At 37.9% G+C, this 16,682-nt stretch overlaps 1 protein-coding gene across 8 annotated transcripts in view; it reads right to left on the bottom strand.

The window, feature by feature from the left end:
* akap9 (A kinase (PRKA) anchor protein 9) overlaps positions 1-16,682 on the bottom strand; it is a 61,401-nt gene that overhangs the window by 35,877 nt on the left and 8,842 nt on the right. For 6 of the 8 annotated variants that reach the window (XM_014009254.1, XM_014009258.1, XM_014009257.1 and 3 more), the window contains exons 3-15: positions 13,999-14,043; positions 13,703-13,765; positions 12,933-13,082; positions 12,029-12,184; positions 11,696-11,893; positions 8,823-11,615; positions 7,661-7,741; positions 3,716-3,863; positions 3,567-3,637; positions 3,368-3,488; positions 3,046-3,143; positions 2,556-2,658; positions 1,903-2,131 (exon numbers count right to left, since the gene is read on the bottom strand). In XM_014009254.1, the coding sequence (XP_013864708.1) occupies positions 1,903-2,131; positions 2,556-2,658; positions 3,046-3,143; positions 3,368-3,488; positions 3,567-3,637; positions 3,716-3,863; positions 7,661-7,741; positions 8,823-11,615; positions 11,696-11,893; positions 12,029-12,184; positions 12,933-13,082; positions 13,703-13,765; positions 13,999-14,043 (4,256 nt within the window). The remainder of the gene's footprint in view (positions 1-1,902; positions 2,132-2,555; positions 2,659-3,045; positions 3,144-3,367; positions 3,489-3,566; positions 3,638-3,715; positions 3,864-7,660; positions 7,742-8,822; positions 11,616-11,695; positions 11,894-12,028; positions 12,185-12,932; positions 13,083-13,702; positions 13,766-13,998; positions 14,044-16,682) is intronic. The other 2 variants (XM_014009251.1, XM_014009256.1) reach the window with 2 other exon arrangements.

The following is a 16,682-nucleotide window of genomic DNA, read 5'->3' on the forward strand; positions in this document are numbered from 1 at the left end:
TTACAGTTAACCATAAAATATGAGTAAAAATAGAAATGAGAATGTGTTTTCTTTAAAATTTAAGTCAGGATATTATGAATAGTTTCAAAGTAGTGTCCTATAAACTGTTTTTTAGATAATTTTCTAGGGAGGCACCGATATGAAAATTTCAGCCAATATCGATATCCAATATTGGCTGTTATGTTATGGCCAATAATCAATATTTACCGATATTACACAAACACACAAAGTATTTATATACGTATACGCACAAACACATTTGCGGGGTTTTTTTCGATACCGTAAATAAACAACCAGACTTCTGACATGGCTCTCTGCTTCAGTTATTCTTGGCTGTGCAGCGTCAATTTCACGATCACGTTCAAACAGAYACCACTCGACAAAACCTTTCCCCTCCAGAAACAGAAACACAAAGCTAGAAAATGGAAAATCAATATTGGACATTAATATTGGCCCCATTTTACATATCGGGCCGATACGATATTCTAAAAAATTATCAATATCGGCCGATACCAATGTCAATGCCAATATATTGTGCATCCCTATAATTTTCCATTTCATTTCTTGTCAAATTAGTATTAATAGCTGCCACCACAAAATATATTAAAGGAAGTGGTCGTAAATAATTAACTGAATATCTTTTTCTCTAAACACAGTTTGTAAATGTGTTTGACATGACTTAAAATCAAAGAACAAAGCATTTGTTTTTATATTTACAGAATCAAACAGTGGAGGGCAGCAGCAACTTATTCTCACTAGTAAGAAAAGAATCATTTACTTTGCAGCGAGGACAAATTGCAAACTACATATATATAAAAACAACGTAACCTACAGTTTGTCAGAGGTATGAATATTTACCAGCAGAGCTTCTATTAAACATTTAACTGTGTAAAGTTCTTGATAATCACAGAACCTCTAAATGTCAGTAACAAATTACAGCAGAAACGTGAAATCTTTAACCACATGAAGGGGAAATTGTTGGGTCTGTTTATCAGTTTGGTGTATTTTGTTTTCATGGTTTTGCCTAAAAAAAGCCAATAAAAAGCTGATGAAATAAAACACAATTAAAYGCCTCAGTCCTGATGGTAATGGTGTCTTAAGGAGTAGAATGCCTCACAAGGGATCATTGAATGATTTAATGGATAATATACACAGAAAATTTGCTCTAGCTTTCTTGGTCACCAGATTTACATCCAGGCAAAGAGATGTGGGAGGTTTCAAATCATAGTGATGCTTTTTTATCACCTTAATAAAAATAAATAAATAAATCTAAAAGATGGTGCTCTACCTTTTTATAAAAGGCTTCCAAGATACTAGAACGCATCCAGTCTAATAATCTGCCTGACACTTGAAGAAAACCGATATTGGTTAATTCTGTCATTTCARTTAGGTTTATGCTTAATAATATTTTTGAAATTCTAAAATAAAATTCTTCATGTTTTGAATGTAGAATTTTCAGATCCAACTTTGATTTAGACACCATCTAAAAGAGGCTGAAGATATAGTTTTACAAGTAAGTCTAACAAACAAAAATGCACGAGCTGCACGCATGAATGTTTCATTAGTTAGGCTCTGATGTCGGCTGAACTGGGTCGAGTCACTGCTGCGTGCAACAGAGAACAGGAAGTGCACATCATAGTACAATCAATCATTCATCTCAGCTGAAGCCCTAACATACACTAATGGTAATCAGACTACTGTTTTAATTAAGATTTATCCTACATAAAGAACAACTCAATTTTATTATATCAGACGTTAGTGTCCTTAAAATATTAAACTATGATATTGTTTCAACAATAAAATAAAATGAATAACTCCATTTAAGGAATGTTAGCAGACATTTTCATAATGTGAGGATGGATTGGAAACAACGAATGCGTGCGTTTTCAAATCAAGCATCACCTGTAATAAGTCTCATCTCCTGTGACCTCCTGCAGTCGCTGCTGCAGCACAAAGAGATCTGTGGCATTTCTCTCCTCCGTCTCTGCAGCCTGCTGTTGGTAATGAGCCCTGAGGTGCTCCATTTCCTGTCGGTGACTCTCCTCCAGCAGAAGCAGCTTCTCCTGAGCCTCGGCCTTCAGCCTTTGTAGGTCCGACGGGGAGGCAGAAGCCCCAACTTGCTCCTTCGCATCTAAATGGCACAAAAATGAAACATGAAACTCAAAATGTGCAGCACTGAAGAAATCTGATAAAGCTTAGATTCTTCTTTTATAAAAATGTATTTCAAAGGAATGCATCCATTATAGGAACTGAATGAGAGGGGGTTATATAACAGCAAAAATGTAGAAAAGAAAAGCTGTGAACAAATTTGTGAATCTGCAAAGCTTAATTGAAAAAGATCTGAAAACAATTCAGTCTATGCTTTGATTTTTCTCTTCTAACAAATAATTAAATAAAAAACATGACAGCTCATGGTCTGCAGCTCATACATTTGATGTGACAGTAAAACAGCGACATAACTCTGAAAAACTTTGAAGCTTTCAATGCAGAGAAAAACAGATTTTTCTCTCTGACTAAAGATTTTAAGTCTTTGTTAAAAATGTGAGGAGATTTACCTTTGTTTGATGAAAAACTTGTGTCAAGCTGCATCTGCAGGTCAGAGATCTTCTTCTCACTGTTGGTCTTCAGTTCATCGTAGGCCTTCTGTAGTTCAGATATCTGGAAATCCAAAAGATTTGACAGTTTTTTGTGGCTGTTCTTTTAAGTGTTCACTTTCCATCCATTCACACAAAAAATTCTCAGTATTTAATAACCTTAAACATGTTATGCTTTCATGTTGACCAAATCCAAACTTTTGAATTTTACTGCCAATAACGCTTGACAAAAAGAAACGCTTAGTTTCCAAGGCCACATTTGTTTAAACTTGAAATCCTTTCTGCAGCATTTGTGGCAAAGCAAAGTCCTGTTTTCTAAGAAATGCTTCTGTTTGCGAGATTTCCATTTCAAAAATAGAACAAAAGTGCAAAAAGCAGAACTATGCATGGTATTTAACTGTAGCGTGGAGCTGAGAATCAGATAAATGCCGACAGATCTGCACAATTTTACCTTGTTTCCATCAGATCTCAGCAGAGTCTGGAGATGAGAAAGTCGATGATGCTCATGTTCAATACTTATCCTCACCTGCTGAAGATTTATGTATAAATCTACAAATAAACACAATAAATAAATCAGATTTCTTTAAAATGTAACCAGAAAGTATATACACACATAAATGCAATATATACATGGATATATAGTAATATAAGTATAATACAAAGCTCTAAACTTGATTCAGTGTTACCCACAGTACCACATTCAATAAAAGCATGTTTTATTACATGTTATGTATTTTTAACATTGTATTATTACACCACTTTATAAAGTGTACCTCTGGCCTGCAGGACAATAGACGAAGATTCGTTACTTCCTGGTCTTTCCTCTGAAATGGGCGACAAAGTAGCTGCATCATCGCTCTCCAAAACCTTTTTGCCAAAAATCTTCTGAAAAGACTGAAAACAGAGAAAACGGTAACAAGGTTAAAAGTAGTGGTAAATTTTGCGTGACATTTTTTGGAGGTCAAAAATTACCCGAATGATCTCGGTGCATTCTTCAGACACGGCTTCAATCACGTTCTGGTATTTGAAGATTTTTTGTTCATCTGAGGAAAAATGGAAGTTGGTCACCGTTTTGTCACAGCTACAGACCCACACATCTTAAAACCACCCATCTGCTTTACCCCGGTCACCTTGGTCACTCAGGTGCTGGATTTTCAGCTCCAACGAGCGCGTGCAGGCGTCTGTCTCTTCCTGGAGCAGCTCCAGTTGAGCAGCGTGGATCTGAGTCAGGCTGAGGCGCTGCGCTTCCATCTGTAGCCTGAACTCGTCCTTARTTTAAAAAAAAGGGCATCAAGTAATTAGAACACTATCATGCGCACAGAAACATAGCCTTTTAGCTCAGAAACAGACAAAAACCACTCTTGTTAGTAGTGAGAGTAAAAGTAGAAGGTCATCTACAGCAAGGCAAGATTTATCAAATGGTAAACTCACTATAAAGTTTTTAAAAAGCATATTTTTGTCTTTTTTTTATCCATTGTAAAAAGTAGAGTAACCCACAGTCCATGTGTCAAATAGAAACGTTGATAAACTCTACAAAGGTATCTTTTAAGAAGATATTACTTAAAAAAAACTAGAACCAGGGAGTGTTTTATTCAATAATTGCAGGTTAAACTTCATGGAAAATGAAAGCAACATCAAACTGAATAAAATCTTCCAGTGTGCATAAAATAAGTAAAACACCTAAACCTCTTGTGTGAGAAGATGATGCTTGATATAAAAGGATACTGCATTGCATAAATGTACTAATGACAGAAGTATTTTCAAAGCAACGCTTAAATGACAGCACTGCCTGCCATACATGCATCTTTTGTCTCTCTGAAGCAGCTGTCTGCAATAGTGGCACCGCAGAGTTTTATTTCATAAAGCTGATTTTAAATAAACAGGCAGGTCTTTGCTTCAGCACATATTTTATTTATTTTTTCCTGAATAAGGGTACAGTGGTCCCCTGTGACTGACACATTCACCGTATTTGTCCAAAACCTCTTCACTGAACCGTTACGGTGTGAATACATGCATCGCTAAAACCCTTATATATAGACTGAAATACATTTTGGAGCTTTAATACCAACAAAAAAAGTCAAATTTGGTTCCTGAAATCAGTTTAATGAAACGCCAATTATGAGGCTAGTGCAAAAACATGTGAAAATTAAATTCACGATTGTCAATAGCATGTTGAGCACCAACTGTTGCAAAGAAATGAAATCATGCAGCATCCTTTTACTAGTCAGCAGAGCTACGTGATTAAGTAATATAATTCTATCAATCATAGATCTCCAACAGAGGCATTGAACAAACCATGTGTTCAGGATACAAGCTCTACTATTATCACTTCAACAACAAACAACAAAAAGCCCAACCTGAGGCTCCCTCCTCTAATGATGCATGATGCATTAGCACTAATTTCTAAGGGTTGCACGATCACGAAATTGTGATTCGGCAACCTTTGATATCTCGGGCTCCAGAGTGCACTCTACATCTTAATTAGGCTGTATTTAAATCGCTTTGTTACGATACAATCACTTCCTGCTGGAGAGGCTCTTTTCAGACGTGAAACTCGGATGTTGCTTAAAACATTCAGAGAGGAGAAGGTCGCCGTCGAACAAAATGATGGCAGCTGTGTGTGATACCAATGACCCTATGCAAAATACTATAAGCTTGAGAGCATTAATTGTCAGAAAGACAAAAATGTTTTCATCAAGAATTTGTCCTTACGTAACAGGATCCATCCATCCATCCATCCATCCATTTTCTGTACACGCTTCTATTTTGTTAAATCACCTGATCAGTTTCTTGGATCTTGTAAATGAGAAACTTTTTAAATTTTAGCATTTATTCTAYATGTTTTGATTTTCTGTCTTATTCCTTAACATATTTTTTTTCTCTCCCTGATTAAACTGGATTTTCTAGCTGAATGAATGATTAAACCTCACTTCTCTGCCCTGTTCCGTGGGACTTCCGCAGGGTAGCATACTGGGCCCATTGCTTTTCCTATTATACATAAACGACCTTCCAAAAATATTGAAGTATTCAAATATTTTAATGTATGCTGATGATACTGTTCTTTTTTTGTCTGATTTCAATATTGAATCTATTAATAGTCAGTTACAAGCAGATCTTCAGACATTTCATGGTTGGCTTCAAGACAATCTTTTGTCAATTAATGTTAAAAAAACTGTGTGCATGTATTTTTCCTCACCCAGGAGACATTTCAATATAACAAATCAACTCACTTTTTTAAACAAACCCCTTGATATTGTCACTACCTAYAAATATCTTGGAATTACTTTGGATTCTCATTTGACTTATCGTGATCATGTACAAGTCTTAACCACTAAGTTGAAACAGAAATTATAYGTTTATTCAAAAATTAGATCCAATCTGACATCTTCTGTTTCAAATATCTATCTTCATGCCATTGTACTCTCAACCATGTCGTACTGTTTACCTGTTTGGTCTCTTACAACAAATGAAATCTTAGAACCCATASTTAGGCTCTACAACAGGGCCTACAAAATTCATAAAAAACTTCCTGGTTGGACTCATCACTGTACAGTTCTTTCATTGTCTGATACCTTGACTTTTCAGAATTATGTTTTGTATAGTGGTATTAGTTTATATTTTCAGATCTTCCAAGGTGCCAATTATGGAACTCTCTGTGCATTGCTGCCCAAATCAAATTCTAGAAGTGGTCATTCAACTAGATCTGTTACAAAAGGACAACTGATATTACCAACTTTTAAAAACTGTTACGGCCAGAGGTCTTTCTTCTATGTTTAAACTAAAGCATGGAATGACATTCCTCAAAACATAAAGTCCATTTCAAAACYACAGCCCTTTAATAAGAATCTTGTCTGCCATCTGCTGGACACTTTTTGTTGTGCTCATATTTAGACGTCCTATTTTGCAAATGCTGCCTTCTTGAAATTTGGTATGCTTGTTTGTCTTTGTGTCTATGGTGTGTAATGATGTGATTGTGATGCTRTAATTCTGAGTGTTTTATGTGCTGCAGAACAGGAACCTGCTGTAAAACAGCAATTATGCTGAGTCAGGGAATCAATAAATCAAATCAAATCAAATCACTTCCGATTCTCTTTTATGAAGGTTTGCAGGTCTTTCAKGTCTACCCTTGAGCCCTTTTTGGTAACTCTCAGATGAGTCACTTTGTTTCCTGGYCCTTGGTGATTTGTCCTTACTTGGAAGGTTTGTTGGAAGGCCATTTATTTAATTTCAACAATAAACTCAATTTATTTTATTTYATAATTAAAACATTCAGTCAAAACACAGATCTTTGATTTGGGCTGTTTAGTGTTGGTAATCAGTAGTAATACATAAAGTCTGACGCTTTTACCAAATGTTTGTTTTAATTTGGGTTGTTTTTATGTTACTTCGTTGCAATCAAACCCTAACACATCTTATTAAAATAGAGATAATTTTTACATTTCTGATCTTGCTGACAAATCAAAAGGTTCCTGACACGTTTAGTTTTATTACAGTTTCTTCAGCTCATTATAGTTCAGCAGCTACGAGAAATTCTCTCACCTCTGCAGCTGCCTCGGGGATCTGTGAAGGATCATCTTGTGCTGCACCTCATCTTAAAGAGAGCATGTCAAGCCTCTGACTTTGTGTCACCCTGTTCCCTCCTTATTTTCTTCACAGTACTGCTCTGCTCCGACTGCACACCTATTTTTCTAATTAYTCCGAGTCGTCTGATGCCACTTTGGATGCTATTAAACTGGTGCYAATTTGCAGAACCAGAAGCTCTAAAGTCACTTCTTTGCTCTCAAATAAAAAAGAAATTCAGAGTGAACCACATTCAGTCTGAAAAGCCAATTTGAAGTGTTTCAACAAATTAAAATATTAAATCTCAAAACTATACACAGTATGTTATTAGTTCAGAGTTCATTAGAGTCCAGTCTGGGAGATTTAATTTCAGTAAACATCACAAAAAAAAGTTCAAGGGTCAGAAAGTTTGGAGCTCTTTGAGTTCCAACCTTTACACCCCAMTGAATGATGTATCAAAGCAACTTCAAAGCAAAGAGCAGGATGTGAGGTTAAGTGACATTTACATGCTCAGGGGTCTCCTCCGCCCGTTCGGCTCTCTGACACGCGACACGCTCCGTGTGGCAGCCCATYCCCTGCTTCTTCACCTAAAAAGACAAGCGAAACAAAAATGATCTTTATAGAAACATAAATAAAGATCACTTACTCTGACTGATGCAGACAAAATTAGACAATGACGAACAAAATGAATCAAATGCACGGAATATGAATCACTTCYTGAGAGGAAGCAGAGAAAAAAGCAATTATATCACTAATGTTAAAGAATTTAACTATTCTTGTTGCTTTAAAACTCATCTGCATAAATTTACACAAATATAATGAAAAATGTTAAAATTTTCCTAAACTGGACTTTTCAGTACCATTAAGTATCAAAACGACTTTTGCACCTGAAAATAAGATTTTATAGCAGATGCAGCTTTCCAGCTCAGGAGGTGCCAAAAGCATTATGAAGCSTTGATGTGAAATGAAATAAACAAACAATGTAAACAATCTTTTGCCTTGTTTATCTGCGACACACACAAATGGTTAAAATGGCATCTCACCTCAAACCCTGCACTCCCTGCGGGAYGGAAAGAAACTAGAGTGTACATATTTTCACACAATGGCAATGGTTCAAAGCCGTCTGAAGACGTGTTTTATTTATTCTCAGCTCTTTGAAAACCAACGCAGTGTGAAGGCGATCATTTCAAACACAGCACAGAGCTTCTCYTCCTGTTGATATTAGCAGAATATTACTCTGAGGATCTCTCTGTGGATTTTACGTGTGTAATATACTGTGTGTCATTTTGCGTAAATCTTTCCACAACATCCTTCTGAACGTTTCAAAATGTATYTTTGAAGACTGCAGTCTGACTCTGCCTGCAGAAGGCTACCTTTCAAAGCGAGCCTGCAGACTCTCGGGCAATTTACAATCAGGACCGTTACTCACTAGAAAAAAACCTGTCAACGCTGAAAAGCTTCAGTCATATTTTCTTCAAAAATCGCAGTCTGATTTAAAAAAGCAGTTCAAACAGTCTTTAAATACCCAAATGTTAATTCTGCAAGTAATGCATATGATTTTAAATGTCGTGACATGCAAGTTCTTATTAAAACGTCATTTATTTAGACTTAAAAGAGCAAAGAAAAAGCAGCTGTTGCATGTTGGAGCAGATACTTGGGAGTGCTTACCGCTCTGCTGCTGTAGCCTCYGTCTCCCTGGTACCCGTCAGCGGAGTCCTCCTCACCGGCCCTCTCTGGTGAACRTGACATAACCTGGCTCTGCATCTGAGGCAGCGTCTCCTCCTCTGCAGCACTTTTCGCTCTGGCTTGCTCCTCCCGTTGTTTTTCTTCCCTGCTGTCTGAAGAAGCGCTGCCAGCCTGGCGCTCCTGCTTTGACCTCTGCCGTCTCTTGCGTCTGTTTGACCCCGAGGCTGCCGACTTGTGCGGGGAGGATCGCCCTTCGACAGGCCCCTCCCCCGAGGAGCGCACCGCTGCTGGAGATGGGGTCTGCGAGAGCCTGTGGAGCTCCAGAGTCTGACGGATTCTGTCTCTTTCTGCTTCAGCTGCATGCAGAAGGGACTGAAGAGCCTTTATCTCCTCTTGCAGAGATTGAATCTGAAGGCGATGATCCTCTAAAGAACAAGCTGGCTCAACAGTTTGCCTTTCTTCCTGGGCTTCCTTCTCTCCCTTTTGCTCCCATTTAATCTTTTCCAATTTCTTCCTCAGGTTTTCATTGTCAGCAATGACCCTGGTGTTTTCTTGTTTTACCTGTATTAAGTCGTCTTCCAGCTGTTCCACTTTGTTTTCAGTAAAGTTCAGCTGACCTGTAACTTCAGAAAGCCTCTCAGCCAGGCTCCTCTTCTCACTCAGATCATTAAGCTTCTCCATCAGCTCCTCTGCACCTTTTTCTGTCACAGCTTTGTCTCCAGTTTTCGCCTCCTCCATTTTGATATTTCTGCCCCACTCCTCGAGCTCTTGGATCTGCAATTGAAGACGTGCAATTTTCGCCTCAAACTCAAGYGTGTCCCTCCGTGTCCTCTCCTCCAGCTGCGTCTTTGCCTCAATGAGGCAAGTGTATTCCTCCTTCAGCTCTTGATAGTTTACCTCGAAATTCTTCTCAGCGAAAGAAAAAGTCGTTCGCTGCCTTTCAATTTCCTCACAAAGCTCAGCCACTTGTTGCTGGATTTGATTGTTCTCTACTGTCTGTGTCTCAATTCTTTTAGTTTTTGATTCCAACTCTTCTCCCAAAGTGTTTTTAGCCTCAATCAGAGTTTCCTTTTCTAACTTGAGCTCCTTCAGTTTCTCCTCCCAGTACTGTTCTTTTTCTTTTGTCTGGTTTTCCAGCACTTCAGTTTTTTTCAACAACAACTGATTTTCCTCCTGCATTTTAACTCGTTCCTGGGCTCCTGTTCTGAGTTCCTCGAGTTCCACCTGAAGCTCTTGGAGCTGGCGCACAAGCTCGTCTGCTTTAGGGCCGTGCAACGCGAGCTTCAGATCCTCTTTGAGCCCTGAAATCTGGTGCAAAAGTTCATCTCGCTCCGAGGCAAAGCTCGTCTTCTCTGTTTGTAACAAATCCAGCTGCTCTGCGCAGCTTATCCGCAGCTCATCCAAAGCCTTCTGGTGTCTAACAGCAGCTTCGTTAAGAAGGTTCTCCGTGTTCAAAAAGTTCTCCCTCTGCAGTTCCTCCCTAAGATTCGTCAGTTCTTCCTCGTGGCTAAACAGAAGCTGAGTCCTCAGTCGCTCCAGCTCTGCTTCCTGGGACTCTGCCATCCGGTCCAGAACGGCGTCTTTCTCCCTTTCCAGCATTTCCAGCTTGATCTTGTAGTTGGTGATTTCGGATTCGTGTTTGATTTCTGCTTCTTCTGCAGCTTCTTGTGCCGCTGACAGCTCAGTCCTCAGGGCCTCGATGGTTTCCTGGAGCAGCTGGAGTTCATGCTGGTTGCTTTCCTTAGAGATGAAAGTGGCAGAGACCAGCTCTACTTCTGCCTTGGAGGCACTGAGGTCTCGAAGGAGGTCCTCCACCTTGGCCTGCAGCTTTAATTTCTCTTGGATGACTTGATTCAGCTCGTGTCTGGCTTTGTCGTACATTGCTTGAGACTGCTCTAAAGTGTCCTGTAGCTTCTTTATCCTAACCGTGASAGCTTCCACCTCTCCGGTGCCGCCAGTTGAACGCTGTTGTGCTTTCAGAAGCTCGATCTCAGCCTGATGTTGCTCCGTCATTCTCTGCATTCTTGCCGCATGCTGCAGATTCACCTCCTGTTTCATTTGGACTATCTGCTGACCGTACATTTCATCCAGCTCTGCCCTGAGAAGTTCCAGCTTCCTCGCAGCGTCTTCCTGCATTTTCTGGACCATGTCACCTTCCGACACATTGCCCTGGTAGCAACGTTTCTGCAGATTTTCCACCGTACCCATAAGTTGCATGATTTCATTAGACGACATCCGCTCCTTCTGTCTGGAGGCAGCAAGTTCTTCCTTACAGCTTTCTAACTCCGTTTGCTCTTTGGCCAACTGTGACCTACAGCTCTCCATTTCAGATTTCAGGCTTTCYAGCTCATCCAGGCTTTTTTCAAGCTCCAACTCCCTTGCAGCCACCTGGTGCTGGAGTTCACGCAGGTGTTTCTCTGAGGCCTCCAGCTCGTCCGTTAACTGGACGAGGGAACAGTCCTGTTCTGAGATCACCCTCTCCTTCTCTGCTAAAACTAGGTCTTTATCATCTGAGTGGTGCATAATATGCTCATCTGTAGTCCTTCCTGCAAGAGCGAGTTCCTCCTTCARCAGGGTCAGCGACCACTCATGTTCTTTGATTATTGCAGTTTGTTCTGAAATTAACTGGTTTTTATCTTTTAGTGTTTGTGCAAAAGCCTCCTCGGCTGCTCTCAGCGACTGCTCTCGACTTAAAATAGCTTTGTCTCGCTCGGCGATCAGAGAGTCCTTTTCATTTATCCTTTGTAAGAAMGATTCCTCTGATCTTCTCCCTGACTGCAGATACATTCAGGTTTAGACACACAGAAGTTAAACCATTTTAATTTGACTTATTTGGTGATAAGTCTGCTTTTTACCATCTCCATCTCGACGAGCTTGTATTGGAGCTGGCTGATGTGCTCCAGCTGCTCACTGCTCGTCTTCTGGTGCCTTCCAACCTCGATGTTCATCTCCTCCAGCTGCTGCTGGTACTGAACAAGCTGCTGTCTCGCCTGCAGAAGATCAGCTGCGGTGCTGCTGTGGCTGGTATTCCTCAACGTCTCGCCTGCCTGCAGCTGTGAATATGGAAAAAAAAGGGCAACACTCTTTTTATTGTTCATCTAATGCTGTTGTAATGAAGTTTTTATGTGCAACTGGTGGCAAAAAGTTGAAAACAAAAGATAAGATTAAAAAAATTAATAAATTCTAACCTGCTGGAACTGAATTTGCAGTTTCTGGCTTTGTTCTGTCAGCGCTAAAAACTCTTTCATGATCTCGTCTTTCTCCTCGCGAGCCTGCTGAAGGTTGGATGTGAGCTGGGTGATGATGCCATCTCTCTGCTTCAGAGCCGCTTCAAAGTCCTGCAGCTATGAATTAAAAATGAATTTCAGTGCAAATACCTCTGCAACAAACAAACAGCTAAAGCATCCATACTGAGACAGAACTGTTAGAAATGAGCAATTTTCCAGTTTAAAAAATTAAGGGTAACCCTTTATTGTAACTGAACCTTATTTAGCCTTTCCTTATCATTAAAAATGATTAATTAACCTTTAAAACATAATTAATAAGGGATGATTCATACTCAAGCTTTAAAATGGTTTTTGTAAATGATTGGCTTTTATGGGTTAAGTATTATTAAATGTGTTATGTGCTTATTAAGACTGAATCATCCTTAATTTTGTTTTCAAGATAAATTAACCATTTGTTAATAATTAAGTAAGGCTAAATTAGGTGTAGTTATAAAGTGTTATTAAATAAATAATTACATAAAAGGTTAAATATCTCCTGTATGTAGTAGAAGTTACAAATCCTACATTTATTACTTCACTTTCTCATCCTGTAGTTAAATAAAATATTGTGCAAAAGTTTCGAGCCCTGTCTCATTCCTTTATATTTTGTTTTAAAGGTTTCAAACTTTATTATAAATTTATAAAATGGTCTTAAACCATAATTCTCCTGGCACTATTACGGTCTGAGCTTTGCTCATTTCCAATTTAGTATTTACTCATTCACTCAAATAAAATTTATTGCATAAAAATCAAGCGGTGTAATARGACATGCAACTCCCAGTGAAGAATTAAAAGTGGCAAAAAACGAAAGTAGCGAAGCATTTACCTGCTGTACCGTCTCTGTGCCAAAGTCAGACCCTATTTCCTCCAGCCCTTGATTCAGCTCTTCCATRGTTTGGGTCCGAGCTGCTAATTCATCCTCCATAACCGGTACCGTACGCCCCTTTGTGATCTGCTGCAGGGGCTCCAGCTCCTCCTGTGCAGGAAAATAAAAGTCAGAACCAACACAAACCTTATGAGGTTCAGATAAGCAGTAAAAACAAATCTAATCACCAAAGAGCAAAAACCAGTCTGGTATGAGGAGCCCAAAGAACAAGAAACATGTTAATATTTTTAAAGACAAAGGCTCTTAAGTAAAGAGAAACTGGATTGTATAAATGAACTGAATGAAATTTCTCTTAATTTTAGATTTAAAATAATCCTTTATGCACCTTTAATTCTTGCTGTGCCTCAAAGACATGTCCGAATTCAGCCTCAGCAGTACCTTCTTCTTATTTGTTTTCTTTCCTCAAAGCAGCCACTGCCCTCTCACTTTCTGTTCTCCTGCAGCTTTCACAGATACTTTACACSTCTACAATGTCAAAAAGCTCCTGTTCTGTGCTAAACTTTGGGGTCATTTCAAAAMTGGTCGTTTTATGAAAGGCAATAATGATATTTCTTTTCCACACAGAACAGTTTTTGAATACATATGAATGCACAGTTGAGAACACCTAAAACAGATGAGGTTAGTGGAAATTCTGCAGAACTAAGCAGGTTCGGCCGGTGGGTTTGTTAGCAAAGCAGAGCCAAAAGAGCTGCTGGATTAGATTACTGTACCCAGATCAAATCCTTTGAAGACATCATTAGGCTCTCTGTCATCTCCTCATGGCACCCATTTACCTGTTAATTAACAATGTTCGAGTAACAAAAACAACTGGGAGATGCTAAAGAAAAAATGATATTTTAGCAACTTTGTGCACAAAAAATGAGTCAGTTTGATGAGAACTATTATTTATTCTTTTAAAAAGATAAGGCAGGCCAGCAGTCCTATGATTTCTACATAAAGCAGAAAATAAAAACAGGAAGTTTGTTCCACAATATGAACATTTCAGTTCTGAGATGTGTTGACTCACCTCAGAGGAACAATCTTCAGCCGTGGTGGATACTTCGCTCTCTGGCTGCAGCACAAAAATAAAGGAATATTATTAACAMAAAGAAATTTGATCAAATCAACATATAAGTTTTATACAAATAAGTATAGAGAATATTACACATWTGTCATATATAGGACATGTATTCAAATTTCACTGTTTTCTGGACAAGTTATTATTTGGTTGGAGGGATTTCATTTTTGATTGCTGAAGCCATTGGTCCCAGTAAAATCATACTCTGAGCCTTTAAGGACTCTAAACTATGTGCAAAAACAGCTCAAGAGGCATTGCTGATTCACCACACATGCATTTTTAAATAACTTTTAAAATTTTTGGAAACACTGCTCTTATTCTGTTTCCCTCCTGCGAGCAGCATTACCATGGGCTCAAGCCTCATGACAAGTTAAATCTGGAAAAAGGACAAAAAATGTTGCGATTGGTTTGGCAACTAAAAGCAAATAAGTTTCATTTGTTAAGGATGTGAAARAAATGCATTCTGTTTACCAATGACTGTTAACACATTACACATACAGTTTTCTTTCTATGTACTTTTTATTTTGCCTAATCGTCTTTTTTTATGATTAAACTATGATTTAGTTGACGCTAGTTGAGTTGAGTAATGTTTTGAAGTGGGCAGGGCCAGGTCCTGAAGAAACTGTTAAAACAAAGTCGTATTTCCTGATTCGGGGCCACTTGCAATGGAATAAACTGAACACGCTTTTCTTTTCAGATGCACAGCAGCTGTTTGTTCCACAGTGCTTCGTAGAGTGGACAGCGGCACCTCTCAAGGTAAAAATAATAATAATAATAATAGAAAATAAAAAGACTCTGTACCAGGAAATAAAATGATACACTCAGCYATCCATTAAGTCTGAAATACTGTGCAAGGCCATAGGAATTGGTCACACGGACTGACACATCCAAACCTGTTCAAAAGCAATTGTCTGTCTCTGTGGCAACCAGGTAGGTTTTTATATTTATTCATTTATTTTTGTGAGTACATGGTGGGTTCAGGGAAAAGAGCGGCAGCACGTGGTCGTGCAAAAGAGACCGAGACAGTGGAACAAAATGTACAAGAGCCCTCGGGTCTGCATATTAAAAAATAAACAAACTGTGTTTTWCACTGAATTTCTTCTAAAATGATTCAAAAGACAGTTTTCCTGTTAGAAAAATGTTAGACTAAATGCTCAAATGTAATAAACTTTGATATGACATAAAAACAAATTGTTTTTAGCACATTTTTTTAGCATTTCCTGGTTGTAACCATGTTTAACACTTCTCTAATTACTTTCCCAGCTGCAGTGTGTTACTAAAGAGGCAAATTTCAAAAGATTTTTTCTTCTTCTGCTACGTTTCGTTTGTGACTTGTATTTTTATTGTATATAGAATTTATGTTTTTTATAAAAATGAATGAATAAAATAAAATAAAATATAAAAATAAACTTTTGATACATAAACACGTAATGACTGCTTTATGATGCTCAGGTAGCCAACTTATAACGGATATTAATTCTTCTTCTGCTACGTTTCGTTTGTGACTTGTATTTTTATTGTATATAGAATTTATGTTGTTTTTTTTTATAAAAATGAATGAATATAATAAAATAAAATATAAAAATAAACTTTTGATACATAAACACGTAATGACTGCTTTATGATGCTCAGGTAGCCAACTTATAACGGATATTAATTATCTCTAAATTGGATTACATTAAAAAGAAACGCTTTGACACTACACCAATAAKAAATTATTAACTGAGCTGTTACAGTAACATTGTCTTTTTCAATTTGCCTGTCACTAGAAATAACAAACTTGATGTAGAGGTAATTACTYATTTCTTTGTATTTTTCAGCTAAAYCTTTTGTTGTTTCAAAGTGTTTAGAGTTGGCATTTTATTATTCATAAATTTCTTTCAGGGGGATGGAAAACTGAATGTATTGCAGGATGTCAAAGAATTAGCAGAMACTAAATTTGCATTTGAATTTATTAGTGTTATGATTCCTTCCATTAAAAACAGACACATTTTAACCTAACATTTAAATCACCACACAAATGTTTTATTTTTTCCRCTAATTATAAAATGCTGAATGAATAGAAAATTGGCGGAARCTAAAACTAAACCACTAATATTTAACACTGACATCCAGCCCATCAGAAGGTAACAGTGTGCTACTGCACTCAGATTTTTATCTTTGATCATACCGTCCTCTAACGTTCAGTTCACCTCTCTATTCCCCTGCCTCAGACCTTCAGTCATGGTGCAGTTCTACAGTCAACAACTATCAGGACAGATATCAAACCAAACCTAAACGTGTAAATAATGACACGACTCAAAATGCTTCATAGATCTATAATAAGCATTTATGCCTTTTTAGAGGTGAAATTTCATAAAACAGAGAATGGGGAAACTACACCATTGTGCATTACATGTTAGACAATGGCCGCCATGTTTTATGTTAAAGCCAGGAGGTGAAGCTACAGTTGACTAACAGGAAGAGCGGAGGTGGAGAAAAAGCATTGAAAAATTACAGCCTGTGAAATCCTGTTTCTGCAAATTTATTTATTATATTTAAACACTACTAACACTAAAAATTCAATAATTGTATGCTCTAGATTAATGCAAAGATGTGTCTTAATTTTTTTTTATTTTGCAGCTATTATAGCT

The sequence above is a fragment of the Austrofundulus limnaeus genome, unplaced genomic scaffold (assembly GCF_001266775.1).
Source record: "Austrofundulus limnaeus strain Quisiro unplaced genomic scaffold, Austrofundulus_limnaeus-1.0 Scaffold56, whole genome shotgun sequence".
Taxonomy (NCBI): domain Eukaryota; kingdom Metazoa; phylum Chordata; class Actinopteri; order Cyprinodontiformes; family Rivulidae; genus Austrofundulus; species Austrofundulus limnaeus.